Genomic DNA, 25816 nt, shown 5'->3' on the forward strand with positions numbered 1-25816 from the left:
TGCTTGGTGTTCAAATTGACGTAGCGTGTATTTTACATCATGTTTGGTTCAAACAGTTGCACTAGACAGGAGTAAACTTGGCAATGGCGAAACGTTAGAACACCTCTCGCCGCAGCGGGGCTCCTGTCGCACGTACTGCTTCCAAGTTTGCATAGCTAGGCTCGGATGATCATGTCGGGGTTGGGACTAGTGCCATCAATAATTTACTGGCGATTTCATTTCCTTACAGTGTACACCAGCAAATCGGATGCATGAGGATTGGGAATGTATTAGTGCCCGGGGTGGCGCAAGAGCGCTTCGTAAACGACCCTGAACCTCCCGCCCGGACACTGCTCGAGCCATTCACTCGGGATCGCCTGAACGACACGGAAATGTCGATATGATACCACTGTTACGCAAATGATGTCCATCGACTTCGCACTTCAACGATAGAATCATCGATATCAAGAACGCCGCCAGCCGCGGGAATCAGGGGCTCGAGCTGTGATCGACCAGGTTCCCTGTATAAGTTCGGTTCCGTCTTCTGTGCGCCGACTTGAGCTCGGTACTTCGTCAATACTGAGGTATCACCCATCAAATTGCGCGAAGCGAAGTTTGGGTGTTCTCGCCCAATGCTCCTTAAACTCGCTAATTCTTTTGTGGCTTAGTTCGGTACGTACACCAATCGATCAACCCCGGTTTTTCATTTCCAAAACGTCCGAGCACGTTGCCCAGAGGGAGAAATGATGGTTTGGGTCTCTTGGAAGGAATTCGTACATCCAGGTACCGATCATCGATCCTCGCCGGGGGGGCTGGCGGCGCGATAGAACACCCATCGGCCGAGCAGTTGAAGTTACGGCATGAGTCTACTCGGTACTTCGTAGTGTAGTGTAACTCTTCAATACGTGGCCCAACCTGGTTCATGGGTTTCTATCCAGAGAGGGAGAACGATCAATACCTTTAATTTGTACTTGGTACTCCTACGATTTACCCCAGATCTTTGCTGGCCGCGATGGGACGAGAGACGGCACGGTAGCACTCCCGCCCAAATCATCACGGCTCATGGCGTTTGGTGCCTTGCCTTTGGGCTTGGTAGACTGGAATCAGGAACCCGCTATCCCACCTTTCACCCAACTTGGCGTGAAGAACTGCCAAAAAAAGTAAAACATTTATGGAAATCTGCTGCAGGTACGGCCTCAAGGGTAGACTTCTGCACTCGCACATAACTCTACCAACCTTCTTCTCATTTATATTGGTCCCCTTTCTTGGAATACTCAGCGGTACAAAAAGGAACCTTCCGTTATAGCAAGACAGGTGTGTGTGGTGCAAATTCATGACACCTTGAAAATCGCCAATCTCGCTCTCAATCGGGTTAGAGGCCCGCGATCCCATCAATCACAAGAAGGGAAAAGAGATGTATAGGATTGCGGGGAAGATGCACGAAGGCGAGAACGGGATGTCTGTGCGACGACCTAGCAGGGGAGTTGTTGGGTTTGTGTGGTTTGGCAGGCAAGCGAGGGAGGGCACGAAAATCAACGCTTGGGCTTCCAGCAAGCTTCAGACCTCGTCCGGACCAGCCCAAATCGAGCAAGTTCCCTCAGCTCGAGCCGTCCCTCCCTTCACCAAATCGCTCGCTTAAACGAGGCCGTACAAAAAGGGGATAGACGCGTGGATTTTCTCCCAAGATGGCGGGCCCAAAAAATACATTGAAGCATGTATCATTTGCCGTTCGACGTTTTCCCCCCCTTCTTTCCCCGGCAAAGCCGGTATTCAATGACCCCTGGGCCTTGAGCAAGCTTGAGCTTAAATACCGGCCTAGTACCGTGAATGAGGGTCCACAAAGCTATCGCTGAACCACGAAGACTCCAACATTCCAACTCCACAACAGAGCCTTCTCTGTCTCTATGGCTTCGTCTACCGCAACCGCGGAGGTGTCGGTTACTACCACAACCACTTCCTCGTCGCCTGAGGATAACCACCCTCATGATGACTTGATTACCACTTTCAATGCCGTCATCTGGGTCCTGGCCGGCCTTTCGGGGTTCTTCTTCTTCCTGAGGGTATACTGTAAGATTACGAGGCAGCGGGGGCTGTGGTGGGATGACTATGTCATGGGTGCCTCCTGGGTATGTTCTCAATATTTCCAACATGCGAGGCTCTTCCCCTTTCCATCAGTTGCGTTCGACTTGCAAGAGAGAACCCATTCTTGAACAGTTCAAACTGACCTAATAATGTCGATGTTATAAACTAGATCACCATTCTCATCTCCTGCATTTTCGGTTCCATCTCCACCACCATGGGCTTTGGCAAACATAGCTGGGATATCGACATGACAAGTCCAGACTGGCCCAAAACCCTCTTCATCATGTACATGACGGGCTTCTGGTCTATCTGGGCCGCAGCCTGGAGCAAGACCGCTTTCGCTATCACCCTTCTCCGAATTGCGACCGCCGCAACAGCGAAAATCAAGGGGCTCATTTGGTTCATCATTGTCACTGTTAATGTTGGCTTGACTCTTGCGGCCATCTTCATGTGGACACAGTGCAACCCGCCCAGAAAGGTCTGGGACACGCAAGTGGAGGGGACGTGTTGGGATGCAAAGGTCATCGTTGCCTACAACAGTTGGATATCAGGTGTGTTAGAGCTCCTTGGCTCTTCTGTAACTGACTTTTGGATTGCGCCTGCTAAATAACTGCTTGTCTATATAGTCTGGTCTGGTCTCGCCGATATCGTTCTTGCCATCATCCCTTGGTGGGTGATTTCCCGCCAATCCATGAACTACAAGGAACAGATTGGCCTTTTAATCTGCATGAGTTTGGGTGTATTGTAAGTCAACATCGCTGCCACCCGGTTCTGCCAAGGGCGCCGAGCCGTAACCCAATCCAGCCCGGTCATTCTAAGATAATAAATAGCGCCGGCCTCACATCTATTGTAAAAGTGATTACCATGCGAGCCATTACCAGCGACGATCTGAGTAAGTGACACAAGGAGTCCATGGACGAACGTCAAAACTCTCCCAACTAACCTGCTGTGTGCAGTCAATACTCCCCCACTCAACATCCTCGGAATCGCCGAAGGAGCGGTGTGTATTATCGCCGCATCAATCCCTGTCTTGCGTGCCCTTCTGGGCAGTCCAAATGCCTCAAAGGCCAGATCTCAGGGCGGATATCTTCGCAGCACTAACAACAAGACCAACATCTCACAAGGCTTGCGAGACTACGAAGTTCTAGACGTCGAAAGTGACAAGATCAAGCTTACAACTGTTGTTCAGGTCACCAGTGAGATAAAAGACTCGAGCGAGCACCCTAAGTCGAGGTCGGACTTGGGTTCACCAAGGGATGAGGCGTGGCAGTATTAATATTAGTCTGGGAGGAATCTGTCGCTAAGTCTCAGTGCCTCATGGTTTGAGGGCATTGATGTTTCTAGTTTCTGGTTATCTTAATGATTTACAACGCAGAAGGTTTCACGGCCGGATGATACGAATGCGACTTGTCAAGCCTGACTGGTGATGGTATATGTAAAGCTCGTCTCTATGACAACGTCCTTGGCTCTTCCACGGCTAAAGAACTACCTCCAAAGCTATCTCGTAAGCTTGTAAAACTGCATTGGTCCAAGTACTCTGTTCTCCAATCTCGAGACCGGCATGACATGAGCAAGCCCGCTTAACAATCCGTCTCAACTAAGTCTACCTGTAGCATTTTCCCCAACCCTCCTGATACTCGCTAATATCCGCAGACGGAATTGGTTCCACTATTGGTTTAAGAGTCGACCTAATTCCTCAGCAATGGCCATGATCTTCTCTTCCGTAAAGCGTCGCCCAATGATCTGCACAGCAGCTGGAGCTCCATGATACGCGGCGGCATCATCTGGCGATTAAATATCAGCGAAAGTTGTTATGATATGAGGATAAAAATACCTACACTCTGCGTGAACAGCGGCATCAATCTTTGTCAACGGTTCGAAATCGCTCGGCTTCACATCGACGGCCTTGTCGGCAAATGTGACAGGGACAACAACGCTGGTGAAATCGAGGACGTTGATTGCAGTGGCATATCCGTAGTATTTGAACTGGTCATGTCGAATGGCGGCAGTGCAGGTGATAGGGGCGATGATAGCATCAAGCTCTCGTCCGGTGCTCGCCTCGAATTCTCGGATCCGAGCGAGATATTCCATTTGGTAATTCCACTTCTCGAGCTGGATATCCCACACTTCGTTGAGATCAGCCTTCTTCATGTTCGGATCAACGAGCGCGGCAATGTGGGGAATTGAAGGTTCGCCAGAGAGCTTGAGCGTTGCGAATATATCCTGGTTTCAACTTCTTAGTTCGTGGCCCGAGGCGCCAAGTCGGCTCGTATTAACTTACTGCTCCGCCATCTGCAGCGTAAATTCTGTTCGCTAGGTTGACCGCGTATGGGTGCCTGTATGGTTCCCAAGGCAAAACGGTATGTCCCGCGCCCCTAAACTTTTCAACGACGGTTTGGACCGCTCGAAGGATAGGTGGATGGGGAACGACCTAGTGATACCAGTTAAGAATGACTTGCACCTAAAAGCGGGGGAAGATAGGGCGGGGCGTACATTGCCGTCGCATGAATAAAATCCTAGCGTCAAGCCGCCGGATGCAATTTTTGCCTTGACCGCGTCTTCCTCGGCTCCACGCCATGGCATAGGCACCACTTTGGAATCGAAGTTCCACGGCTGTTCTGCGAGAACGGCCTTGATCAGGAGCCTCAAGTCCTCGACGGAGTGTCCAAGAGGTCCGCAAACACTGTGAATTGTCTCCTGCCCTTCCATACTGTTGGCCATCTTGGCGTATGGCAAGCGACCATGGCTGGGACGAACGCCGTACAAAAAGTTGAAGGCTGCCGGTACACGGATGGATCCACCTATATTCATATTGACGCAACATTGAGCATACGTCATCCCTCAGTGGATGGAACATCGTGGGTATATCTGACATACCAATATCAGTTCCCACGCCGAGTACGCTTCCTCGGAAGCCCAGAATGGCACCCTCTCCACCAGAGCTACCCCCGGGGGCCCAGTTTTTATTTCGCGGATTCACAGTCCGACCAAACACGTTATTTATTGTTTCGCATGTCATCAAGCTCTGCGGTACACTAGTCTTGACGTAGAACACAGCACCCGCGTTCTCGAGAAGGGATACAAGAACCGAGTTCTCCTCGTCCGTCTTACCGATCCACGCGGCGTATCCCATTGTTGTCTCGAATCCCTGAAGTTCATCGTCAGTTTTTTTTTTTTTTTTTTTTTTTTTTCCACTTTCCTTGTGCCATGTCTGGGAAAAGAGAGAAATGCGGGCAAGTGAAAGATGAGGTGCGGACTAACTTTGATACGACACTGGTCCTTGAGGGAGACAGGCAACCCATGCAAGGGCCCCAGCGGTCTCTTGTGTTTGGCGAGGTAATCATCCAGGTATTTTGCCCTAGCAAGCGCATAGTCTGGGAAGAAGTCATGAAGGCAGTTGACCTGTTCGTTGTCAGAATACATTTAGGAATCCGAAGTTTTCATCGCCGAGAAGCTAATGGGATCTCACCGTCTGCTGTGCTAGGGCAGCCCTCTTACAGAATGCTGTTGCAACAGCTACCGATGTACGATTTCCGGCAGCTAGGTCTCGTACAAGGTCGGTAGCAGAGGATTCGGTGATGGTTAACTCCTCTGAACTCAGGATGCCGCTCTCCTTGGGTACCGACATTACAGAGTCTCCAGAGGGAACTTCCTTTAACCGCCATTCTGGTGGAATGGCGTCAACGACACTTGCCCTTTTCTTGGCGGCCAAACTCTCCCAAGTCATTTTTCCCACGGGTAGGTATGTAAGTTGAATAACGACGAGATGTTGGATTTTGATGCAGGTGGACAAAACAAGTCCTGAGCGACACAGGCTCGCAGGCCAAACTTATATCTTCTCAGGGGGCGAGATAAGAGGCGTGGGGTCAGATAACTACTTCGTAGATAAGAAGTGATGGATGATAGGACAACTAAATATACCCGCGTCCTCTGTTCACAGGACCTTTTGTATTGTTAGACAACCCCGCCGCCAAGCCTCCCAACTGCCTGGAAACGAGAAACTACTCGTCCGGCTCTGGCACGGCGGTGGCTACCCCTCTTACCCCATGAATAAGAAATGAAGTCCTCTCAAAAGTCCCCACTCGAACCATAAGCATCACGGCCTAGTAACTTAGCTCGATCCAAACAAGGTAGGATAACGCAAGGTATTGGAGATCATGTCCGTGACAAAGCTCCGCCGGCCCGGAGATGGCGAACTATTAGTACTCGCTTACCCCGCTTCCGAGGCACGATGCCGATCCTTATCAGCACTCCGTGCTCGGCCCGGGAGGTAAGCTAGCCCGAATCAGGACACCTCTAGTAAGGCGACGGTGACTTGGAAACGAACCACCTCCTTCGAGACCATAAAAATAACCGATCGGGCGTCGTTGGGAGGTCTGTTTCCGCAGGCGCAAAAACGGCCGGAGCCGTTGATCAGAGGCACCATTTCACTAGGAACCCAGAAAGGGAAGCCGCTGCCTACTATTAACGTTTACGGGAAAATCCTGAAATATCGCAAGGAAGGTGAGCGATTCCAAAGAGGGATAAGTGCCAATGCAATCTGGCAGCCAGTAAGCCAAACTTTCACTTCGATCACTATGCAGCGAGACCTCCCCTATCCTTGTGCCTCTTATGCTGGGGTTAGACAACTTGATAGAACAATATCACTTCAAATTGGAGAACAGAAGCCTCGAGTTGGGGCTTTGTCAGGTTACGCCTAAAAGGGTTTGTTCTAAGGTTCGGCGACATAATTTATATAACGAATCAACCCAGATCGTTCTTGACTCGATTTTCGAGTTCCTGGATGCGGATGAGTTATGCTGGAGTTCTGGTGCCACGGAGGAGTAGGCTCAGCTTTGTGAGGTCAAGATCACATATGCATAGCATGCGGCACAAGAGATAAATTCGGCTTGGACGACAGTCCCCCAGCAGGGCCTCCAGGCAGGTTTAGTTTGATTAGCATGTGGCCGTTTTGTGAGGTCCCCCGACGCTCCCACTAGCCGGTTCGATCCCTACGTCCGACGGTTAGACCGGCCTCGTGTGTCAAAATACTGTGGATATTAGTAGCTAACCATCACTGGCAAGTTCCCAGCTGGGATTGATTTGTTCTCGAGGAAGACACGAACGTGCTCCACGTCGAACTAGTGGGACTAGATGTTGCCCGAGCTCGCACATTTCTGTGTTTGTGCCTCGGGGAACCCTTAGCGAAAGAAGGCGAAAGCCTCAAACAAAGCCTAGCTGCGAGAGCCGCGAGGATTTGCGAGGGATACGGCGAAGGGTTCCACGTCATCGCCGCGGCTGTGGAGGAATGGAATGTTACCATGTGAGTACGGGCCGCAAACGGGCCGGCACTGAACCGAACCGCGACGTTATAACTCATGTGGGATAGTCAGGATGGGCGTTTTCAACTTCCGATCGCATCGCCTCTTCGGGCTTCGGGCAGATTCGGTTTAGCAAGAGTCTCTTCCTCTGCAAGGGACCGCAATTGCACTGCGCCCTTGCAGTGACATTAAATGAAGAAACGCGCACTGTATACCCCTTCGTCCCGATGTCGGGAATACGCTTGGCACCAGATCCTTTGCCCCAGATTGGAACAAGTTAAACTGCTAATCTAACTATCACTCCTTCATGTCCGCAGCGGTGATCATAAACAATAAACACTAACTATCGATGTCGGGTATTTTGCTAAGTGACTACGTAACATGACGTGGGAAACGAATCAGTTCAAGCCTCAAACACCATCCCCGGATTCCCAACTTCGCCTTTCAACATCAAGCTCTCTGGAATAGTCTCCAAAGGCCGAGAACACCGCAGTAACCCAATTTGTATACCGATTCCCCCACCTGAAACCTTCGAAGAGCGCCTTAGTATAGTCCCAGTACTCGGGATAGTAGCCCGCCATCTCCCAATCCACAATTCCGGATATCTGCCACCCGGGTCTTCCGTCCCGACGAACGACCCTGTCGACCAGGATATTTCGCGGGTTAAGATCAGCGTGCGTGAAGAAAATTCGATGCCCACGACGGCTCGGATCATCGGAGAAACGGAGGACTTGGCTGAAAGCGGCTTCATCCGCAAACGGCCCAACAGGCGCGTCTCCGCAGACACGGGCGTCCCTACACGCTTCGCCAAGGGTGTTGCAGATGGCCATCCCGGGATTGACCGTCTTGGGGATATCTCGTAGCTGAGACAGGTAGTCCTTCATTTGGTAACCGATGTGCTCAAAGTCTTGGTCAGATAAGATGTCCTGGCATGAGGATAACGGAATTCCTGGGACCCGAGTAATGAGCATGTAGCCGTTGGAAAAGGAGTATCGGTCATTGGGGTCCTCAGGCGTGACCTCAACCACATCAAGCGGTGCCGGAACCGGTATTGTCGTATGCTGGCGAACGGTCTGTAACGCCTTCCTTTCGTTATCGTACAGCGGAAGATCACCATGGTACTTCAAGTAAAGGCCAAACGGCAACCGCTGGACCGTCAAGGAATCACTGCGCCCGTAGAGGTATTTTCCGAGATTTCGTAATGCGTTATAGACAATCGCTCGAACCTTGTTCGGAAACACGAGCCAAAGGGGGAGAAGGCAGGAACCTAGGACGTTCGCCACAGAGAAGCGTCGATTCTTCTCCGGCTGAAGTCCAGGGGATAGAGACCTTCGTTGTTCCCGAGGAGGCGCCTGCGGTAGCGAATCATCTGGCTGTTCCGGTGATTTCGACAGAATCTCTGGCGCTATCTTCCCGGCAAGTTCGATAAGCCGCATGCTACGGCTCAGCCGAGCATGGGTGTCGACAAACCGAGGGTCGACTTTTGCAAGGCCGGATCGCGAATGATCGCCTAATAGTGGGTAGGATCCCTCCAAGTTAATGGGCTCCTCTGGGCCTAAGGAGACATGATGAACCTCATACTATGTAGTGTATCAGTTGAGGAAATCGAATGGGGACCCATTGAAGCATCATTAAGGGGCCAAGCTTCTGGGGGTGGGATTGGGGGATGCAATAAGTTTCAACTATTCAACTCACCTCGACCATTGATGGCAACAATCTGTCGAGCCGAAGGAGTCCCCGCGCATATGCGGCAGAAACGGACTTCCGAATTAACCAGTGGTTGCGAAAAGACGGCACCCTAGCAGGATTTTCGGCGTAATCAAGCCACCAGTCCAGGTACGGTGGGCTAAAAAAGGCCCGAAGCATATCAAGAATTTCGCGCTTCGGCCCAGCATCGTCAGTGCTGACTGACACCAGAGTCGCTTTGATGATTCGTCAAAGGAAGCAAGCAAACATATTACCTTCTCCGTCAGCCACCCTCGAGGAACACATAAAATAGGACCAACTATGAGAGGGTCTAAAAGACTTCCAGCACCTCCGCTCACGCAACACCTTTGCCCATCGCGTCGAGTGATTTCCTTGGTGGTACTGGCCGACGGTTGTGGCGGCGGGGTGGCATTTAGCGTGACTGGTGAAGTTAGCGTCACGTCGACCCCACACCAACGAGCTTTAAATAGCAATAGTCCAAGGCGTAAGACATACTCGATTCAACAATGTAGACCCAATCGGAAACTAGGGAACGACCTCCGTCCGTCGAGAGTCTATCCTTCACATAGCGGGCTGCCACGAGAGGATCTAGCGCCTCGGAGACAAACGAAGAGAGTAATAGATTTGAGGGGTGCGGCAGCTGAAGGCTTTCAATCACAGCCAGTGTGCTTCTTACCTCCTCACGGGCGGAAGCCATAATCGGCTGCTGGTTTTGCTTTGATGACCCAACCCAACCATGGAACAAGCTCGGCGGCTAACCACGCCAGGTCGTAAACATAGCGCTCGTTGTAAACCTGAGATATGAGGCAGAGTCCGGATAAACCCCGGGAAGCTAAGCGACCATCTTATTCATCATCAATCATTGAATTACGCCCAGAGATCTCGACAAATGCCAGGCATCTATTCTTGCACCAGGCTTGGGCGATGCCCCTGACCGACCTTTGCGAGGACCGGGCTCTTAACAGTGGTCGCATTAGATTGAACATTGTTATTTAGGTTCCCTTTTTCAACGCCAGAGCTGGGAATATCTACGATGCAGTAGGAGTGTAATGTTGGAAGGTCGGAAATGACAGATTTAGCACCAAATTGTGAGCTTCTATGGAAGATTGGCATGTTGCTCGATTTCTGGCCTAACGGTCAAATCTTACATGTAACGCAGTCGAAACCCAAAGGTGACTGAGAACCTTGTCATTAGTCTTCTTGATTGACATACAAAGCCTGATTAATCTCTTAATATTTCTCTGGGCCATGCCATGGAAACGGCACGGATGGGCTGGTGCCTCAGTAGTGACGTAGGGGCCAGTGGGTTTGAGGTCAGTCCTGGAAATAATTAACTCCGGGGCGACTAACAAGAAGCATGGTATCGTCGTGTAAACGCGGTCGTGCCAAAGACTATGGGGCAACAGTAAAACAGGTATAGCTGAAGGCAGTGTAGTATTGGAGTGTCACTAATCACTGATTCATCTCCTCTTGACTCCTCCTGGGAATCCTTCCATTATGGCCTACTTTAGTCCTCGAGTAATAATAATAGTGCCCTACCGCCTCTATTATAGAGCTCCTCTTTGCCCCTTCCTTTTGCCCAGCTTCACTGTGCTTTTTCCTCGGCTCGCTTAGCCCCAGTAGGTCCCTACTGGAAGACTCCTATTGGGCTCCCTTACTAGTCCCCACTACCAGTCCATTCCTTTTCAGCTGGGACGGGATTCACTCACTTCTGCAGGCATTCTCTAGTTGACTTTGAGTCAGTCTTCGCTTGCCCGGCAGTTGCAACACATGCCATACCGTGTTAGTTTCGGTCTTCTGCGGCCGGTCCCGAGACCCCCTCGGTCCACTGGTGCCCTCTGGCGGCCCGTGCTGTGAGGCGTTAGAGGGACTCCCTGCAGTTAGATCTGATAGCGGTGTGATGCAATGTTGCATGGCGTCGACAAATGCGTACAAAGATGAAACGGAGAAGGATCTTACGCATATGGCCTTACGTATTTTGTTCCCTCCCCCTTTACCAAAGGATGCAGGTCATCCTCCCCGAATTACCCTCCAAAAGTAAAATTACCTTGCAAGCCTATTCCATGTTGCTCCTAGTACTTGGAAGGCCATGTGACGTAAACCCGACAGTGGAGAGTGTTTCTCTATGTTCTAACTAGCACGATAGGTTGGTCGCATGCAGGTGCCCCCGTAAAAAGAGGGAGCAAAGAAATCGTCATGGTTGACCCGGCAGTACCGGCTTGTGTATACTCATACACACTGCAGATCCCGAAGCAATGATCCTCGGATTCGCGCTGGACTTGACGAAGTCCCCACTCCCTACACTCTCTCAAGTCGACCGGGGTGGGACTCTCGGGTATGGTATTATGCTACACGCCGACAAACGCGAAGGAATCCTTCATTAAGTACTTCCCGAGTGGCGGCTTCATTGGCACCTGAAAAACGACTCGTATGGCCGTCTCGTTTTTGTAGCCCACGCAACCGGCGGGCCCACTGAGAGAACGCGGGCTCTCGGAGAGATTATTTTGTCCTATTAACGTTGTTGCTTCAACCTCGATTCAAGATCTCGTGGTAAGGGAATTACAAAATCAGCTGAAGCAATGACGCTAAAGGCAAGTGAGTTCGCTGTAGTGGGCCCCCCTGCTGCAGCGGTGTGTTGGAATGGGTAGATCCCGGCGACTTCGCCGACCTCTTGTGCGGGATAAGATATCCATTGCGACTTGTATCACATCTTGCTCCTGTACGTTGCGGGAAAAGGCCGTAGTAGCATGCAAGAAAAAACTTGCTTGAAGATAGTTTGGGTATTCGCCGATCTGCTCTGCTTGGTAGGCCTCGTGGTGAGCTGTCGTTGGAGACTTTGCATGCATGAAGATCGCAACTTGCGGGCTCGTTGGACCAAATTCGTTGAGTTTCTGGTGGTTCCTAGGCATCTCTAGGGCCCACATCATTAATCGTGGCTAGCTGGACCAGACGAGCAGTAGTGATCCTGAACTCCGATGTGTCTAGAGTCCCTCGATGATAACCCAAAGGACTTTTATTCACATTTCCTGATAGAGTATCTTTGGAATGTCGAAGCGCATCATGGAGGCGAAAACGTCAAGGAACCAGGTGGCTGGCCTCATCCCCGCTCTGGATACAAGATTGTGCGTGGAAGCTGGTGGAACACGTTTTATGGCAACTTCACTCATCTCCCCGTCTGCTACGGTCCGGGCCCCGATAGAATCCACTTTCAAGTCGAACACAACCCCTGTACTAGCGGTAACCGTTTCCGAGACTACGAGAAAGGGGCGGCTGCAGAGGTGCGTGTGTCATAGTTCTGAGAGCAAATGGCGATGGGCGATGGGTGATGGGTGATGTGTCATGCACGTTTTTCTAACACGGAGTCGGTATAGCCCTGGTTCATGGGTCTGTCTGAAGAGGTATTCCGGGGTTGTCGAGGTTGTGGTTTAATCCCCATGAAATCCCGAACGTGAGTGAGAGCCCTCTCCGTTCGCAATTATGGCACCCTGTCAGTAATCAACATTCTGTTACAAGTCATGTCTAACGGTATACTGGATTAGTAGTCCCACACCTAATACAATATTGGGTTAGGCTCATGCCCAATTATGTACTGGGCCATCCCAGGTCGCCAAATGGACGGTCATAGTGCCACGTCAATACTTTCAAGGGACCCCGGGCTATTCAGGCATGTGCAGAAGAAGAGTTTGAATATCAGGATGCCTCATTCTGATAGATATGGTTTCCGTGCTGATATTGACTGGTTCTTCACTTCCAACGCCACCTAAGTTAAAAGGCATACCATCCCTGCCGTTTAATCAGTCTCCAACCTTGTTCGTAATGTGATTGGAACTCCGAGCACACTCCCACGTAAGGGAGATGTTCCATTCAACATTTAAAGGGAGAGAAATTCGATTTTCGATTTTACTTTCCAGCTCGCTCCCGACCCGGCGCACCACCCCCGAGGATACAAAGCAATGTGCTGGTGAAAGGCGTTGCGTCTCTAATATTACATTCCCAATATTTAGGGGGCCGTAATTGGGTGCTGTCGGAGTCGGGCCACCTCATGGATAGGCGGACGGAGAACGGCTGTGTATGTATTTCTTTTGAATAAGTCATGTAATATTAAAATGCAAGCCTAAAGAATAGTTCACAACCAGCAGCGAGTACATGTCGCACGCAATCGGCCTCGGTCGAGGTCTCGACCCGTTTCCCTCAGCTCCCCGGTCGGACAATCCAAACTGGTCCCCGAAATCCCTGAGCACCACACTGATCCACACAGTTGGGCAGAAACCTCCTGGCTTCCATCCAGGACCCAGATGATACGGCTCATATGCCTACCAGAGATATCCATCCAAGGGTGATGAAAGGCCAAGGCGCTTGCTATAAAATGTAAAGTCCAGCGGCAAAGGCTGCTCCCGCGAGGGTAAGAATATCCCAGCCAATCTGCCTTGAGCCCATATTATCCTTATCGGCTCCATTTCCACCTCCAGCCTGCAGTTTCACACATGCACTGCCATCTCCTTCACCTGTCAAATTGGCCACGACGCATGCGGCCATCGTGCCGTCCAGCCTCGCTCGACACGGATCTGGCTCCTCGTCGGGTTCCTTAGCTGTCCTGATAGGGCATCCGGCATCCGTAGACCGGCCAGATGTGAAACGATCTTGGTAAACTGGGCATTCGCCTGTCAAAGCCGCCTGGGTGAAGTTGGCGCCGCTGCCGTCGGTGACGACGCTAAAATGCATTTTACCGCTCGCTGACACGCCGCTTTGAATAGTTATGCGGTTTCCGGACTCAAGACAGCTCGTCGACGACCACTCCCATTCGAATCGGTACGTCCCCGCTCTCAAAACTGTCACATTGACCGCAGTGTCCGACACGACCCACACATTGTCGACGGAATCGGGAGGCACGGGGCTGTCGCCGCTCTGATAGACTGTTCCCGTCGCGGCAAGATTATTGCTGCCAGGTCCCCTAATATCCCAAGAAAACGTGTAGCCCCAGTCAAAGGCTGCTTCAGCGTTTTGGACCGCAAGGACGACAGGGAAGGATGTTAGATTATTGTAGGTGTCGTTTCGAGGGAAAACGAGGTCGAGCTCAACCGTTGCGGGGTATTCGAGGGTGGAGACCGCCCCGGCGAGCAGAAGTTGGGCCAACGCTTTGAGTCGTCGCATCTCGAAGGGGACTGGATTCCGGATCGGGTGAGGTTTCGCAGGAGTTGAGGTTAGCGTTGTGGGGAAGGCGTCTTCTTCACCGTTCGCACCATGAAGAGAAGTCGGGCATTTGTTGCGCCGCGTCTTACACCCCTGGCCTGGCCGAGTCTGGTGATTTTTAGGAGTGCTACACAATAACCAGGACCGGTTTGTTTTCATAGGCCTCGTCACGTGTCGTGAAATTAAACATCATGGATCATGGCCAGAAAAAGTTAGCAAAATAACTTCTCGTTGCAATGCCCAAGACTCCAAGCCCGAAGAGCGGTCCTTGGCTCAACATTGGACCTTGGCTCAGCATTGCACCAGGGTTGCATCAGCCGGCGGTCCCCTCACACCAAGAAAGCAAACCACCAGGCAAGAGGCACCATTCCAGTGCCACAGTGGCAACCGCGTATTGAGTATAATTACCAGACATCTGGCATGGCAAGCCACTCCTCCGCCTCTTCAGGTTTGCTGCTTATCTATCTCACTAGCCCAGATAATACCCGAGACCTCTTTAGTACGCTGGAGCTCTTTAACGTTTTACGGGCCAAAAGCTCCGGAACTCTCGCCTTGATAATTCTTTCACCAAACGCCCCAGTCGATTCCTGCAACGTACACTAGTTAACCAAAGAAACCTCCTCGGAGCATTTATGAAGGCCAAGTCGATACTGTAGTGCGTGGGGAAAACCAGCCAGTGCTGGTCGAATTCTGGGAATGCTCAAGTTGTAGCCCCGCATACTAGCTTATCTCCGTCTCGGGGGCAGGAACTTAAGATGGTTCAAGAGGACGCTCTTGAGATGGTCTATTTCGGTTCGTAGTCGAGAATTATTCTTTCAACTTATGGTTGTCCTTAAACTGGAATGATGCCGGCAGAAATTCAGTAACACAACTTTGCAATACTTCCATAAGGCTTTGTCCTCCTCTTAGACTGTTGAAGCTCTTCAGTTACCCGTGTGGTGGTTAAACTAATTCCTACCAATATTCTTCATGAAAATAAGCCGTAGGACACTCGCAAGAATTCCAACCGTAGACGGATGGATGTCTGTAAACCTCGGCCTACTCACCAGTCACAGCTCTTACTCTTTTCGTGTTTTCGGTAATGAGAACTTGCAAGTTACAACCAACCGTTGGTTCCAAGGAGAAGAAGATCAATTATTGGAGCTCAAGCCATATTCCATGAACGTATCCTAGTGAGATTGCTCGGACGAGGCTCACTTGCTTCTGCCGAGTTGCTTTCGGCGCCATGCCCTCGGCGCTGCGGGCTAAGCTGTGCCGAGTAACCCATACTCGAAGGTGTTTTCCTCGCGCTACGCATAGCTGACATATAGCGCGATATGATCCGTAAGATTGATGTTGTCAGCTCGCATTGAATGTGGCTGACAGCAAGAAACTTCGGAGCCTTAGGCAGGCAGAGGCGGTCAACTGGCCTCCGAGTTTGTGGCTCGAAGACGGAAAACCATATGTCCCATACCGAGGAATAGCAAATGGTAATGGGTGAAGCCAGGACGATACAGAGTAAGTGCTGATACCCTCTATCAGCAAATATGACACCTTGGATGATGAATCTATGGACATCCATTGCAGGTGATATATTCTCCCGCAGCGACAAGCGAGCTGTATAAATGTCAGCCAGTAGGTTTGGAATCCCTCTTAGGTGTTATCTAAAAGTGTTATCCGAACAAAATCCAGACTGACTGACTAATTCAGAGAGCATCCCCAGTCACTGCTGGGACAGGTATCTACGCAGGCCTCCAGCTTGAGCGTAACGTTCGCGTGTCTCACGACGGAGGACTGTCTTTGCTCCGGGAACTGCAACTAACACCGTCCAAGGAGAGTATCACCGCCGCAAATTACATCTTGGATGTCTGGGTATGATATGGCCTTGAGATGGTTGGGTATCGTAATTGTGTGGTGATATGATGAGGCGCGGCTCCCGCGGAGGATGGCAGGTGATGATTAAACATTAATATACACTTGTAGTCTCCCGCAGAGACTTCACCTTCTTCGCATTGCCGATTGAGTTTGGCAACCGCAATACTGCTCTCTCCTTGACGTCTCCTCAACTAATACCCAGATACCACTCCCCGCTTTCGTCTGAGTTAGCAACAAACATGAATGACGCGACCTGGCAGCCCTTGTTCAATGACGACCGCCCCCATCTTCGGTCTCCAAGAAAAGGGATAGGGATTATTAACCGGCGCACTTGTTTCATCACCTAGCCTTCCGCGGTCCATTTGATAGATAGGAGCCTCAGTGATTACATTCAGGGAATGATAGATCGTAATTCGTTGAAGCCAGCGGTGTGCGGTGCTGGACAGGCAGCGTTCCTAGACGATGCCGCAACTAAACACACGGATACAGAACTTTCACCCTGCAGATAGCCGAGAGTTGAAGAAACGTGGGCGAATTTCGTCTACTCTTTGCTTGGACTTGACGACATCCAACTCATTGACCGAGATCGTCAGCCAAGTCGGCAAATTTTATTACTGCTTGAACGACAGTCAGCATAAATGTCAGCGGTTAATGTTCCACGAATATGTTCATATCCGTTCATGGCAGGGTCTCCCGCTTGCAATTACCGAGGTTGCTAATCAGGGCACGTTGGAGGTTGGAAGTACGTCCAAGTCGGGAGAAATTGGGCTGTTGCCGAAGTTGGCAGCACCGCCGCATGGAATGGACGGAGATACTGGGGTTTATGCAACTCCTGAGCGGGGTTGATGCATCACTGGCCACTGCATTCCCTTATACATCCCCATTCCCATAAGCACCGTATCACATCCTGGCTAATATGGTACGCAGCTGGGAAGATGCGCCCACGTAATGTTTTCCTCGCCGGAAGGCGCCTCTTCCTTCCCCCTTGGTTCACCTCTTCAGCCATAGCCTGCACTTTCTCCGCGTTGCTTGGTATTGTTGGGGGCCGGGGTCCCTGCGGTCCTTGCTGTCTCTCTCCAAGCCAAACCTACTGAAGATGTCGTGACAGGAGCATCGCCTCGGGTTAAATGCGATTGTGCCCTTCTGCTGGGCGGAAGCAAGCACCACTGAGACTTGCTTGGCCTGCCTAGCATAAAACCGGTTTTGGACCCGCGTTTTGAGCAACGGCCCGAGGAATTGATGCAGCCAAGTCTCACCCACAGGTCGGAATGACGTAGAATTATCTCCGGTCCTTTTGTTCGAATGTGAAGTTACATCCAAGATGAGATTAGTAATTTTGAGTGATCTTCGACTTTATTTACGCGGAGAGTTGCGCGACCCTCATCATCGTCGGTCTCAATCAAGTTGCTTTGATAGTCTAGATTGAGTTAGAGATGGCGAAGATTTCGAGAATTCTCCTCGGTGCTTGTTTCGCCCCAGGTATACACTCCGCTAAACCCTCCGCATTTAAACCTCGAAACAACTTTGTTCGTGTGTTGAAGGAGCCTAGCAGCATTGATGAAGTCTACGACTACGTTATTGTCGGAGGTGGAACCGCCGGGCTAACTATGGGTGACAGATTGAGTGAGGATGCGGAAGGTATCTTCATCTGCTGTCACTCTACCATCCGCAGCTGTTAACCTAAAATACTATGTAGTAACTGTACTCGTCATAGAGAATGGCGAGCTCGGTAAGCATCTCACTCATTCAATTCCCCCGGCTCGTGATGTACATGGGATGTTTACTCACGCAGCTCTTCAAAGTCAACTCAGAACAGATCGATCTGGTCCGGGACCACGTCTGGGAATTGGAACCGTGGTGGCTCTACAACATCACATCCGCCCCCAACAAGGAGCTGAACAATGCACAAGTCCCTCTCTACCTTGGCAGCATGGTTGGCGGGAGCTCTGCCGTGAACGGCATGCAGTCTATACGCGGCACCAGCGAGGACTACGATCGCTGGGGCAGCTTCTTTGGCGAGAGTTCGACGTGGAGTTGGGAGGGAATGCTACCATATTTCAAAAAAGTAAGACAACACTTTGGGGCCAGAGGCGGGCTAAGGCCGGTCTGCGTATACTAACATGACCCAACGTAGGCTTTGCATTTCCAGCACCCTCCGAAGCAGGTCCTAGATGATATGCCGGGATTGCAATATGACGAAAGTTACTGGGGCATGACTTCTAAAATTTATGCAGGATGGCCTTCATTCCAGTGGCCTGGAATCAGTTCGTCATACCTTCGTAGAACCCAAAAGTATGGTTCCATTCCGCTGACTGCGCCTCAGAATATCAGTTTGAGGCTTTCACGGCCCTACCCGGAGTCGAGGTCCCCAGTGACAGTGGGGTTGGAAAGGCCGGCGTGTATTGGTATCCCACGTTTAGTGCGTAACTCTTAGTCCAATTCACGTCAAGGAGAGTGAGCTGACTGAAATGCTAGTGGACGGCGAAGTGTCCGTCAACAGGTCTTACGCGCGAACTGGCCACTGGGATAATCTAGACCGCGACAACTATGACCTTATCACCGGGTCAAAGGTTACCAACATTGTGCTAGAAGAGAACAAAGCAGTCGGCGTCGCGTTCCGCCCAAGGGATGAGGAGGAGGCAGAGCTAACTACAGTCAGGGCAAGGAGGGAAGTCATCCTCTCGGCCGGTTCGATCCATAGCCCGCAAATCCTACAGCTTAGCGGTATTGGACCTCGCAAACTACTCAAAGAGGCCGGTATAGAGACCAAGATTGACCTACCCGGCGTCGGACAGAATTTCCACGACCACACCGCAGTCCGCCAGCCCATTGAGTGTAAGTACCCTTCAGGTTGCCTGTGAATTCAAGCTTGATTGGTAGTTGAGATTTTGGTAGACAGGAATTATACTCTTCGTCCCAACCACAGAGACGACTTCAATGACCCTGGATTCCGTGCATGGGCCGATGAACTCTGGGAGGCTAATCGAACCGGGCCCTGGTCCATCGGACTTTGGAACGCTGGAGCTTGGCTTGGGATGCCAGCTGTATCGCCGTCCGAATTTGAAGCTATTGCGGCCAAGGCCGACGCGCAAAACGCAGCGGACTACCTACCCGAGGGCACCCATCCGACAGTGGTCGCAGGCTACCAGGCGCGATTGGCGCGACTCGCAGACGCGATCCGATCTGAGAATACCATCTTCTACAGCCATTACTTCTCAGGCGATGAGCCTGTGTTCTACTTCACGTTCGAGCACCCCCTCAGCACCGGAACCGTCAACATTAACGTTTCCTCTCCAGCATCCGAGCCGGTCGTCGACTACCGCACGTATAGCAACCCCGTCGACCTGGACCTCACAATCGAGATGATGCGCTTCCACCGGCGCGTCAATCTTGAGTCTCCTATTCTCGTCCAATTCGACCCGGTTGAAGTGGCCCCGGGTACCAATATCACATCGCGAGAAGACCTAATCGAGTACCTGCGCGACAATACGGAACCGAGCGCGATGCATCCCTCCGGTACGTGTGCCATGCTCCCGTTGGAACTAGGGGGAGTGGTGGATGAGGATCTTAGGGTTTATGGTGTTGACGGCCTACGAGTCGTTGATGCTAGTGTTATGAGCATCATTGTCGGCTCCAATATATGCGGGCCCGTTTATGCTATTGCCGAGAAGGCTGCGGACTTGATCAAGAGAGACTGGAGCAATGGCTCTGACTAGCTACGGCGCCGCGGTGGGGGATGCAGAGGATCCTGGTGCATCTGTCAAGTTTGGAGCGCCGGCATGGCATTGAGCAACATGTCCAGTAGCCAGCCATCGACTAGGTGCGGAGGTGGTGAAGGAAGCTATGGGAATTTCGAGTCTGTCGGGAGCTGGTCAACGCAATCAACCTATTTTATCAGACTGGAGCGCCAGACCGCTCCGAAGCCTGATGCTGGTAACAATGCCGCAGAAATGAACGCTTCCAAGGTCGCACAACGTGAAATTCAAGACTGGTGGACGTGGACCCTCTATCATAGCGTACTCTTCCTAGTACCGAGAGTTCTACTTCCGGGCAAATCTCAAGATCTCTAGAATCGCGACTGCAGGTGAAAGTCCCACGGTCGGCCCGAGGTGCGTTCTTAAGGTTAGTCTTTGAGAAATAATGAACTGCTGTCCTTCCGGTCGCACCATTGTCTCCCCTTCGTAGGAACTGTTCCATGCAGGCGCTGGTCTTCCTCTTCATCTGATATCAGATATATTCTGATTTAGATCAAACCCGACTCCAAATTCTTTTCAACAGTCAAACACTGCACTGTTGCAAGGCCGGCTAACGGATTTCCTCCGAGGTATGCCGATCGGTCCATAACTCCCGCTGAAAGGGGGGCTCGAGGTCGTGCAGGAACCAGCCCATCTCCCTGAAGCGCAGCCTTACCAGGACAAGCCCCCAACGAATGTCGAGTTTGTCGGGACGGCTCCTGATGCGCTGGCTCCGGGGGAAACCGGCGATTCCGTGACAAATGAAGCCAGCCACGTTCTTCCCTCTAATAATCTCGTCGGAAGCGATGAAGCGGGACAGATGAGAGAAGGCTAGTTGTACTAGCAATAAGTCTATTGTCACGCAAAAAGGAACTGCCAGCTGAGAACCAGCCGACAGAACTAACCAGGCACAGGTGAGAACTGGCAGCGCCAGTTCTACTAGGGACAGAACCCCATATAAAAGAGTTATAGAAGAACTTCTCCCATGCAGAAATGAGGTAGTGAATCAATCACTTCTTACACTCTTAATACTGGACCATACATTGGCACTTCTCACGACTGCCAGAACTGACATCGTGACTTCTAGCAACGGTAGTTCTCCCACTGAGACTTCTGTCGTAACATCTATCAGAAGTAAGTCTATTCAAGAGGGGTGTAAAACGAGAGATAGTGCAGAAGAGTGATACATTTACTATTGATCTAACTTAAAAAAAAAAAAATTGCATAGGTACCTCAAGACGTGAGCTTTCGAGTCTCAGACGTGGCAAAGTCTGCCATTTGTTTCGCGCCAGCGTTCATTACCCACACAGACAGAACACCAGAACACATCTTGAGGGTCGACACGGCGCTTAATATCTACGAGGCGCTTGTAATTCACGCCCCAGAATTCTTGTTGCCAGTCGGGCTCGTAGGGAGACGCCTTTAATAAATATTGTTATTCGCATGAGAATCTCAATCAATCTCCTAATAATACATGAGAGGGATCTTACCTCGTTCAGGTATGCTCCGGTATTTGGCGCAATCTCTCGCAACGGGTTGATGGCAGCGTCCTTGAGTTTCTGAAGGGCCTGTGCCTCTGCTGTATCGTTGAGCGGCGCAAACTCTGAGGAAGTGACTTAAGGGGAGGGTGGTCAGCTTAGCGCACCAACGACAAGAAGACAAGTGTTCAAGCGCGTACACGTGAGGACATAAGCGTCTCGCCATGCGGGAGGGACTGCATTCCCTCCTCCTCGGATCGGAGCGTCCCTAACTCCCTGTCCTGATACGAGGAATCCAGTGAAGCGACCGGCCACATCAGTGGTTGACTTGATTGCATCTGCAAGGGCAGATAAGTTGCTGGTAAGGGCCAGATTATCTAGAAGTCGAGAGGAAACATATGAGTTAACACCCGAGCCGCGGTTGTCGTAATATAATTCAAGCCAATCACTGTAAGAGCCGAAGGCCGTGAGTCGCTGGATGTTTTCAACCATTCCCGGCCATCGTGAATGGACTGTATTGTTTACGGGGCTCCAGAGTTTCAAGATGTCGTCGTCGTCGCTCGTGTCTTGGAGTACGAGGACACCAAAGACTGCGGCAATCTCCTCCGGTGCGCCGGGAGTAGGCACTGGGTTCTCCATCCTCGGCGCGACGTAGACATAACCCGACAATCCGTTGTCGCCTAGTTCAGGTAACTGGCTCAGGATATAGGCGCCAACATCGAAAATCGCGGTCTGATCCGCCTCCATCATGAACACAAACTCCATCCCGAGAACCTTTGGGCTGGGATAGGTTCGAACTGTGACAGATGTAAGGACACCAAACGTTGAGCCGCCGCCCTACTCAGCCGTTAGCAACACAGGAAAAGTAAAATAGGGAAACCAACAGGATGGGACTTGCGCCTCTCGAGGCCCAGAAGAGGTCTGGGTAACGGCATTCATTCACAGTCACGATTTCGCCGGCCGGAGTTACCATTTCCATTTCCAACACATTGTCGGCCGCTAAACCGTATCTCGGGGATAATGGTGAGTGTCCGCCACCGGTTATATATCCTCCCAAACCAACAGTCTTCCCAGATCCGCCAATCATGGTTTGATTGAGAGCATTGAGGTATGTGAATAACATGTGCATCTGTGCTCCGACGCCCACCGTGACTGCGGTGCCGGGGATGGTGTCCCAGCAGCCTTTGGGCTTGAAGCCGTCCGGATGCGTCTTGACCGACTGCATATGATGGGTCCATATCGACAGCGCGTTGGGAGCAATGGAGCGACCCAGGTAGTCGTGTCCGGTGTTTTTGACTATCAGCCGAATGTTGTGCTTGCGAGCTGATATATGTAGTTAGCATCATGCCTAAGAATCTCGACGGAACTCGTCACGCACCAAAATCAATACCGAGCTTTACGTGTTCAGGCATCGTCGCATTAATGACGAAGGAGGGGTAACCGTCAGAGCTGCAAGGAAACGAGGGATTAGGCAGGCAGGTATCATTTGTGTACTGATTCCAGACCACCGAGACGGGGTCGGAGACATGCGTCTCATATTGGCCCCATTCGGCGGTGATGTTGGAGCACTTCTCGGGGTCATAAACGGGCTGTTCTGCATGACAAACAGCACCGGGAGGAGTTGGCTGCAGGAGCCGTCCTCCGAGTCCATTCTGAAGATGATTCCATTCTCGCTCGGTGGGCCAGCCGGCATCGCCGGGAATGACCTTGCATTGCGGGCGGGTTGACGGTCTGGACTGATTCGTCGGGGATATTAGAGCGAGGAGCAGGGAAACGAAATGGAGATAGAGTAGAGGAGACATGACGGTCGATAACTGTTTACTAGACGCAGGAAGAATGATGGTAAATTGATGGTATTCTGAAGGGGAAAAGGATGCTAATCTTTAAAATAATCTACTGACTGTGCTTGATATATACGTCTTGAACGGAAGGATCGGAAATCTAGGATTGCCAGGATGGAGTGCAATGCAATGATGTCTATGCGGTGACGGGTCAATATCTAGGGCTGATACACTATTCTCATCCATTCGACCTGTAAATACTTATGGTCGAGTGAGGCAGAATCTGGTCTTGGCTATACGCGTCCTAGCCGTATCTCGTTCCGGATCGGCGTTGAGATGAGCCGCTGATAGGGGTAATAGTTGCGGAAATTACGTTATTTGGATGCGGCGCAGCGCTCACGCCAAGACGGCCATGGGGCCGGCCAAAGCCAAACGAACGAAACTGACGACGGCAGGTGGTGAGAACCCGAGAGTTTGGGTGTACCGTACCTCGGTAGCCCGCGTCGAGTTGCTTATAATTTATCGAGTATTTTTATTACATCAGGCCATCCGACAGAGGCAATGCCACAGGTTCTATTGATGATTCCGAAAGACAAATGTGCCCAGGGATCCTGTGAGACGGGTAAAGGTGCTGACTCTTACGATCCCAACACTGGCTCTTGGTAGATTAGGTGGGTGCAGCTGGTATTGGGGTTGTGGATGCCTGCTATAACTAGCCATTAATTCAGCCGGGGCGCCTGGCGACGTATAAAACCCATTCCAAGGACAGGGGTAGCCTAGGAGAATCAAGGGCCGTTCAATATATTTGCTTCCAAGGAATCTCGTGTGGACGCTTCTGTGTTTGCCTTCCCGATGCACCACCTACTTCCAAGCTGCGAATTTTATGACCATTTCTTCCAGCTCACGTAGCCCTAATCTCCTCCAAGAACTCCAGTCTAAAAGCCATTCGCCCAGAAACGTAGCCCAGTAAAGTAGAAGTGCCATACCACCAAGCCAGATCCAATCATGACGTCCGAACCATGTCCTCCAAAATAGTGGTACCTCAGGACTAAGCACGATTCCCACCAACCTGCGGGCAAAAACCTCCGCAGGAATGGGACCCGCCGTCTTCTTTGAATAACCACGGCGTGCCTCGTACAAGTGCTGGACTGGGGCGTACAGACTATCCTCCGGAAGGAAACCCTTAATCACGTCTACATTGCCCATGTTACTGCGCACGGCGGGCGCCGAGAGGCCGAAGTTCCTGCCGTAATATACGGGAATAGTTTGCTAGTGTGGTGGCCTTGCTACTCGCGTATACGGATCCAAAAACGTAAGGCACAGCTGCCGATGCTGGCGAAACGTTTATCATAAGGCCTCGCGCGGGGATCAAGAGGCTTCCAAATGATTGTACCATTGCCACGACGCCAAAGGCATTACTTTCGTAAACAGCACATCTTCCAGATCAATATCGGTGGCTGGCACGACAAAGCCACGGCCGCTGCAGACCTAGTGACTTGGGTGGTTCTCCAGTCCAGGATACGAAACCCTATTATTCCACGGGGGGGTAGGGTCAGCCACGCTTCTGTGCTGGCGGAGGCCAGAAAGCCTGGATACGAGAATGATCCGGAATGCCTTGTAGGTTGCATACCAGCTCACATGAGGGGATGCCTCAAGGAAACGCGCAAGGGCCAGCACATTTGAAGCATGACTTTCGGCGCGTAGGCTGAGGGTCTCCAGACCCAGGATAACCTGTTGGGCGCCAAATGGATTGAGTCAGGCCCCCACGTCGCGGAGGATTTCAATCCGTGCTCGGACGATGAAGGTGAGGTCTCCCAAATTTGAGTCCATGGCAGCCTGGGGCAGGCTCGACAATATCCGGGAACCTAGCTACATTCTTACCCCATTCAAGCCGGCAGCTTCTTGAAGAAGAGGCGAGATATTGTTAGTGAGGATTCAGTTCTTGCCTGTGTCCGTGACGATAGCTATTGTGCTCTTGGGGTAGGAATATAGCGAACGTGTCGACGATGACGCCGCCCATGGCAGTTCCGTGGCGGCCAATCCACTTGGCTGCCGAATGAACCACTATGTCAGCGCCGTGTTCGATCGATCGGAGGAAGTATCCACCAGCACCGAACGTATTATCGGCCTTGTTATCACAAATGAGTTACTACCGCCACCCCGTCCCGCCAGGCGGATATCTAATTTTCGACTTACAATCAAATAGATTCCATGACGGTGCGCAACTTCTGCAATGGCTCGAAATCCGACACACTATTACTGAGATTGCCAATAGACTCTAGGTATATAGCTTTAGTCCTGTCATCGATTGCGGCCTCATAGTCTTCGGGACTATCGCGCCAGGATAAATGAACTTGATCGTGATGCCAAATCGGGGCATCAACACCTTAAATTAGTTATAGGTACCGCTATAAAGGGTCGACATTGATATAATATTGTCACCGGCCCGAGCGAGGGTCAGGATCGTCATGATTTATGCGGCATGACCAGATGAAGCGGCGAGCGCCGTGACGCTGCCTTCCGGAGCTGCGATTCGCTTCTTGAAGATGCGACAGTCGGCTTTAGGAGGGACAATTTGCAATCAGAAGAAGAAGAAAAAGAGAAGACCAAGATAGACCCAAGACCGAGGAAACCTCAATGACTCCCAGTACACACCTGGAACTTCTTCCGACTTACGTTCATGACACCGCTATAGATGTTGCCAAACTCTG

General features: G+C 51.3%; 5 protein-coding genes and 1 pseudogene across 5 annotated transcripts; 2 read left to right on the forward strand and 4 right to left on the reverse strand.

Moving 5' to 3' along the window:
• Positions 1 to 1883: 1883 nt before the first annotated feature.
• Positions 1884 to 3337, forward strand: SAPIO_CDS2419 (uncharacterized protein; the record flags this gene model as incomplete). The annotated part of the gene is made up of 5 exons (XM_016785445.1): positions 1884 to 2105; positions 2231 to 2612; positions 2688 to 2805; positions 2892 to 2953; positions 3018 to 3337. 5 exons carry the CDS (start codon positions 1884 to 1886, stop codon positions 3335 to 3337), a joined length of 1104 nt encoding a protein of 367 aa, XP_016644821.1.
• A 392-nt stretch (positions 3338 to 3729) lies between these two features.
• Positions 3730 to 5788, reverse strand: SAPIO_CDS2420 (uncharacterized protein; the record flags this gene model as incomplete). Its single annotated transcript, XM_016785446.1, has 7 exons — positions 3730 to 3845; positions 3900 to 4284; positions 4343 to 4492; positions 4555 to 4862; positions 4939 to 5209; positions 5323 to 5463; positions 5615 to 5788. The coding sequence occupies 7 exons, from the start codon at positions 5786 to 5788 to the stop codon at positions 3730 to 3732; spliced, it is 1545 nt and encodes a 514-aa protein (XP_016644822.1).
• A 1983-nt stretch (positions 5789 to 7771) lies between these two features.
• SAPIO_CDS2421 (uncharacterized protein) lies at positions 7772 to 9065 on the reverse strand (the record flags this gene model as incomplete). Its single annotated transcript, XM_016785447.1, has 2 exons — positions 7772 to 8941; positions 9057 to 9065. 2 exons carry the CDS (start codon positions 9063 to 9065, stop codon positions 7772 to 7774), a joined length of 1179 nt encoding a protein of 392 aa, XP_016644823.1.
• Positions 9066 to 13427: 4362 nt separating this feature from the next.
• On the reverse strand, positions 13428 to 14219 carry SAPIO_CDS2422 (annotated as a pseudogene; the record flags this gene model as incomplete).
• A 3610-nt stretch (positions 14220 to 17829) lies between these two features.
• SAPIO_CDS2423 (Oxidoreductase) lies at positions 17830 to 19828 on the forward strand (the record flags this gene model as incomplete). Its single annotated transcript, XM_016785448.1, has 6 exons — positions 17830 to 17841; positions 17905 to 18177; positions 18247 to 18376; positions 18436 to 18531; positions 18588 to 18947; positions 19008 to 19828. The coding sequence occupies 6 exons, from the start codon at positions 17830 to 17832 to the stop codon at positions 19826 to 19828; spliced, it is 1692 nt and encodes a 563-aa protein (XP_016644824.1).
• A 589-nt stretch (positions 19829 to 20417) lies between these two features.
• SAPIO_CDS2424 (uncharacterized protein) lies at positions 20418 to 23126 on the reverse strand (the record flags this gene model as incomplete). Its single annotated transcript, XM_016785449.1, has 6 exons — positions 20418 to 20677; positions 21149 to 21266; positions 21337 to 21461; positions 21525 to 22161; positions 22388 to 22647; positions 22703 to 23126. 6 exons carry the CDS (start codon positions 23124 to 23126, stop codon positions 20418 to 20420), a joined length of 1824 nt encoding a protein of 607 aa, XP_016644825.1.
• Between the last annotated feature and the right edge of the window lie 2690 nt (positions 23127 to 25816).

This window comes from Scedosporium apiospermum (genome assembly GCF_000732125.1).
Source record: "Scedosporium apiospermum strain IHEM 14462 chromosome Unknown SEQ_SAPIO_0086, whole genome shotgun sequence".
In the NCBI taxonomy this organism is placed as follows: domain Eukaryota; kingdom Fungi; phylum Ascomycota; class Sordariomycetes; order Microascales; family Microascaceae; genus Scedosporium; species Scedosporium apiospermum.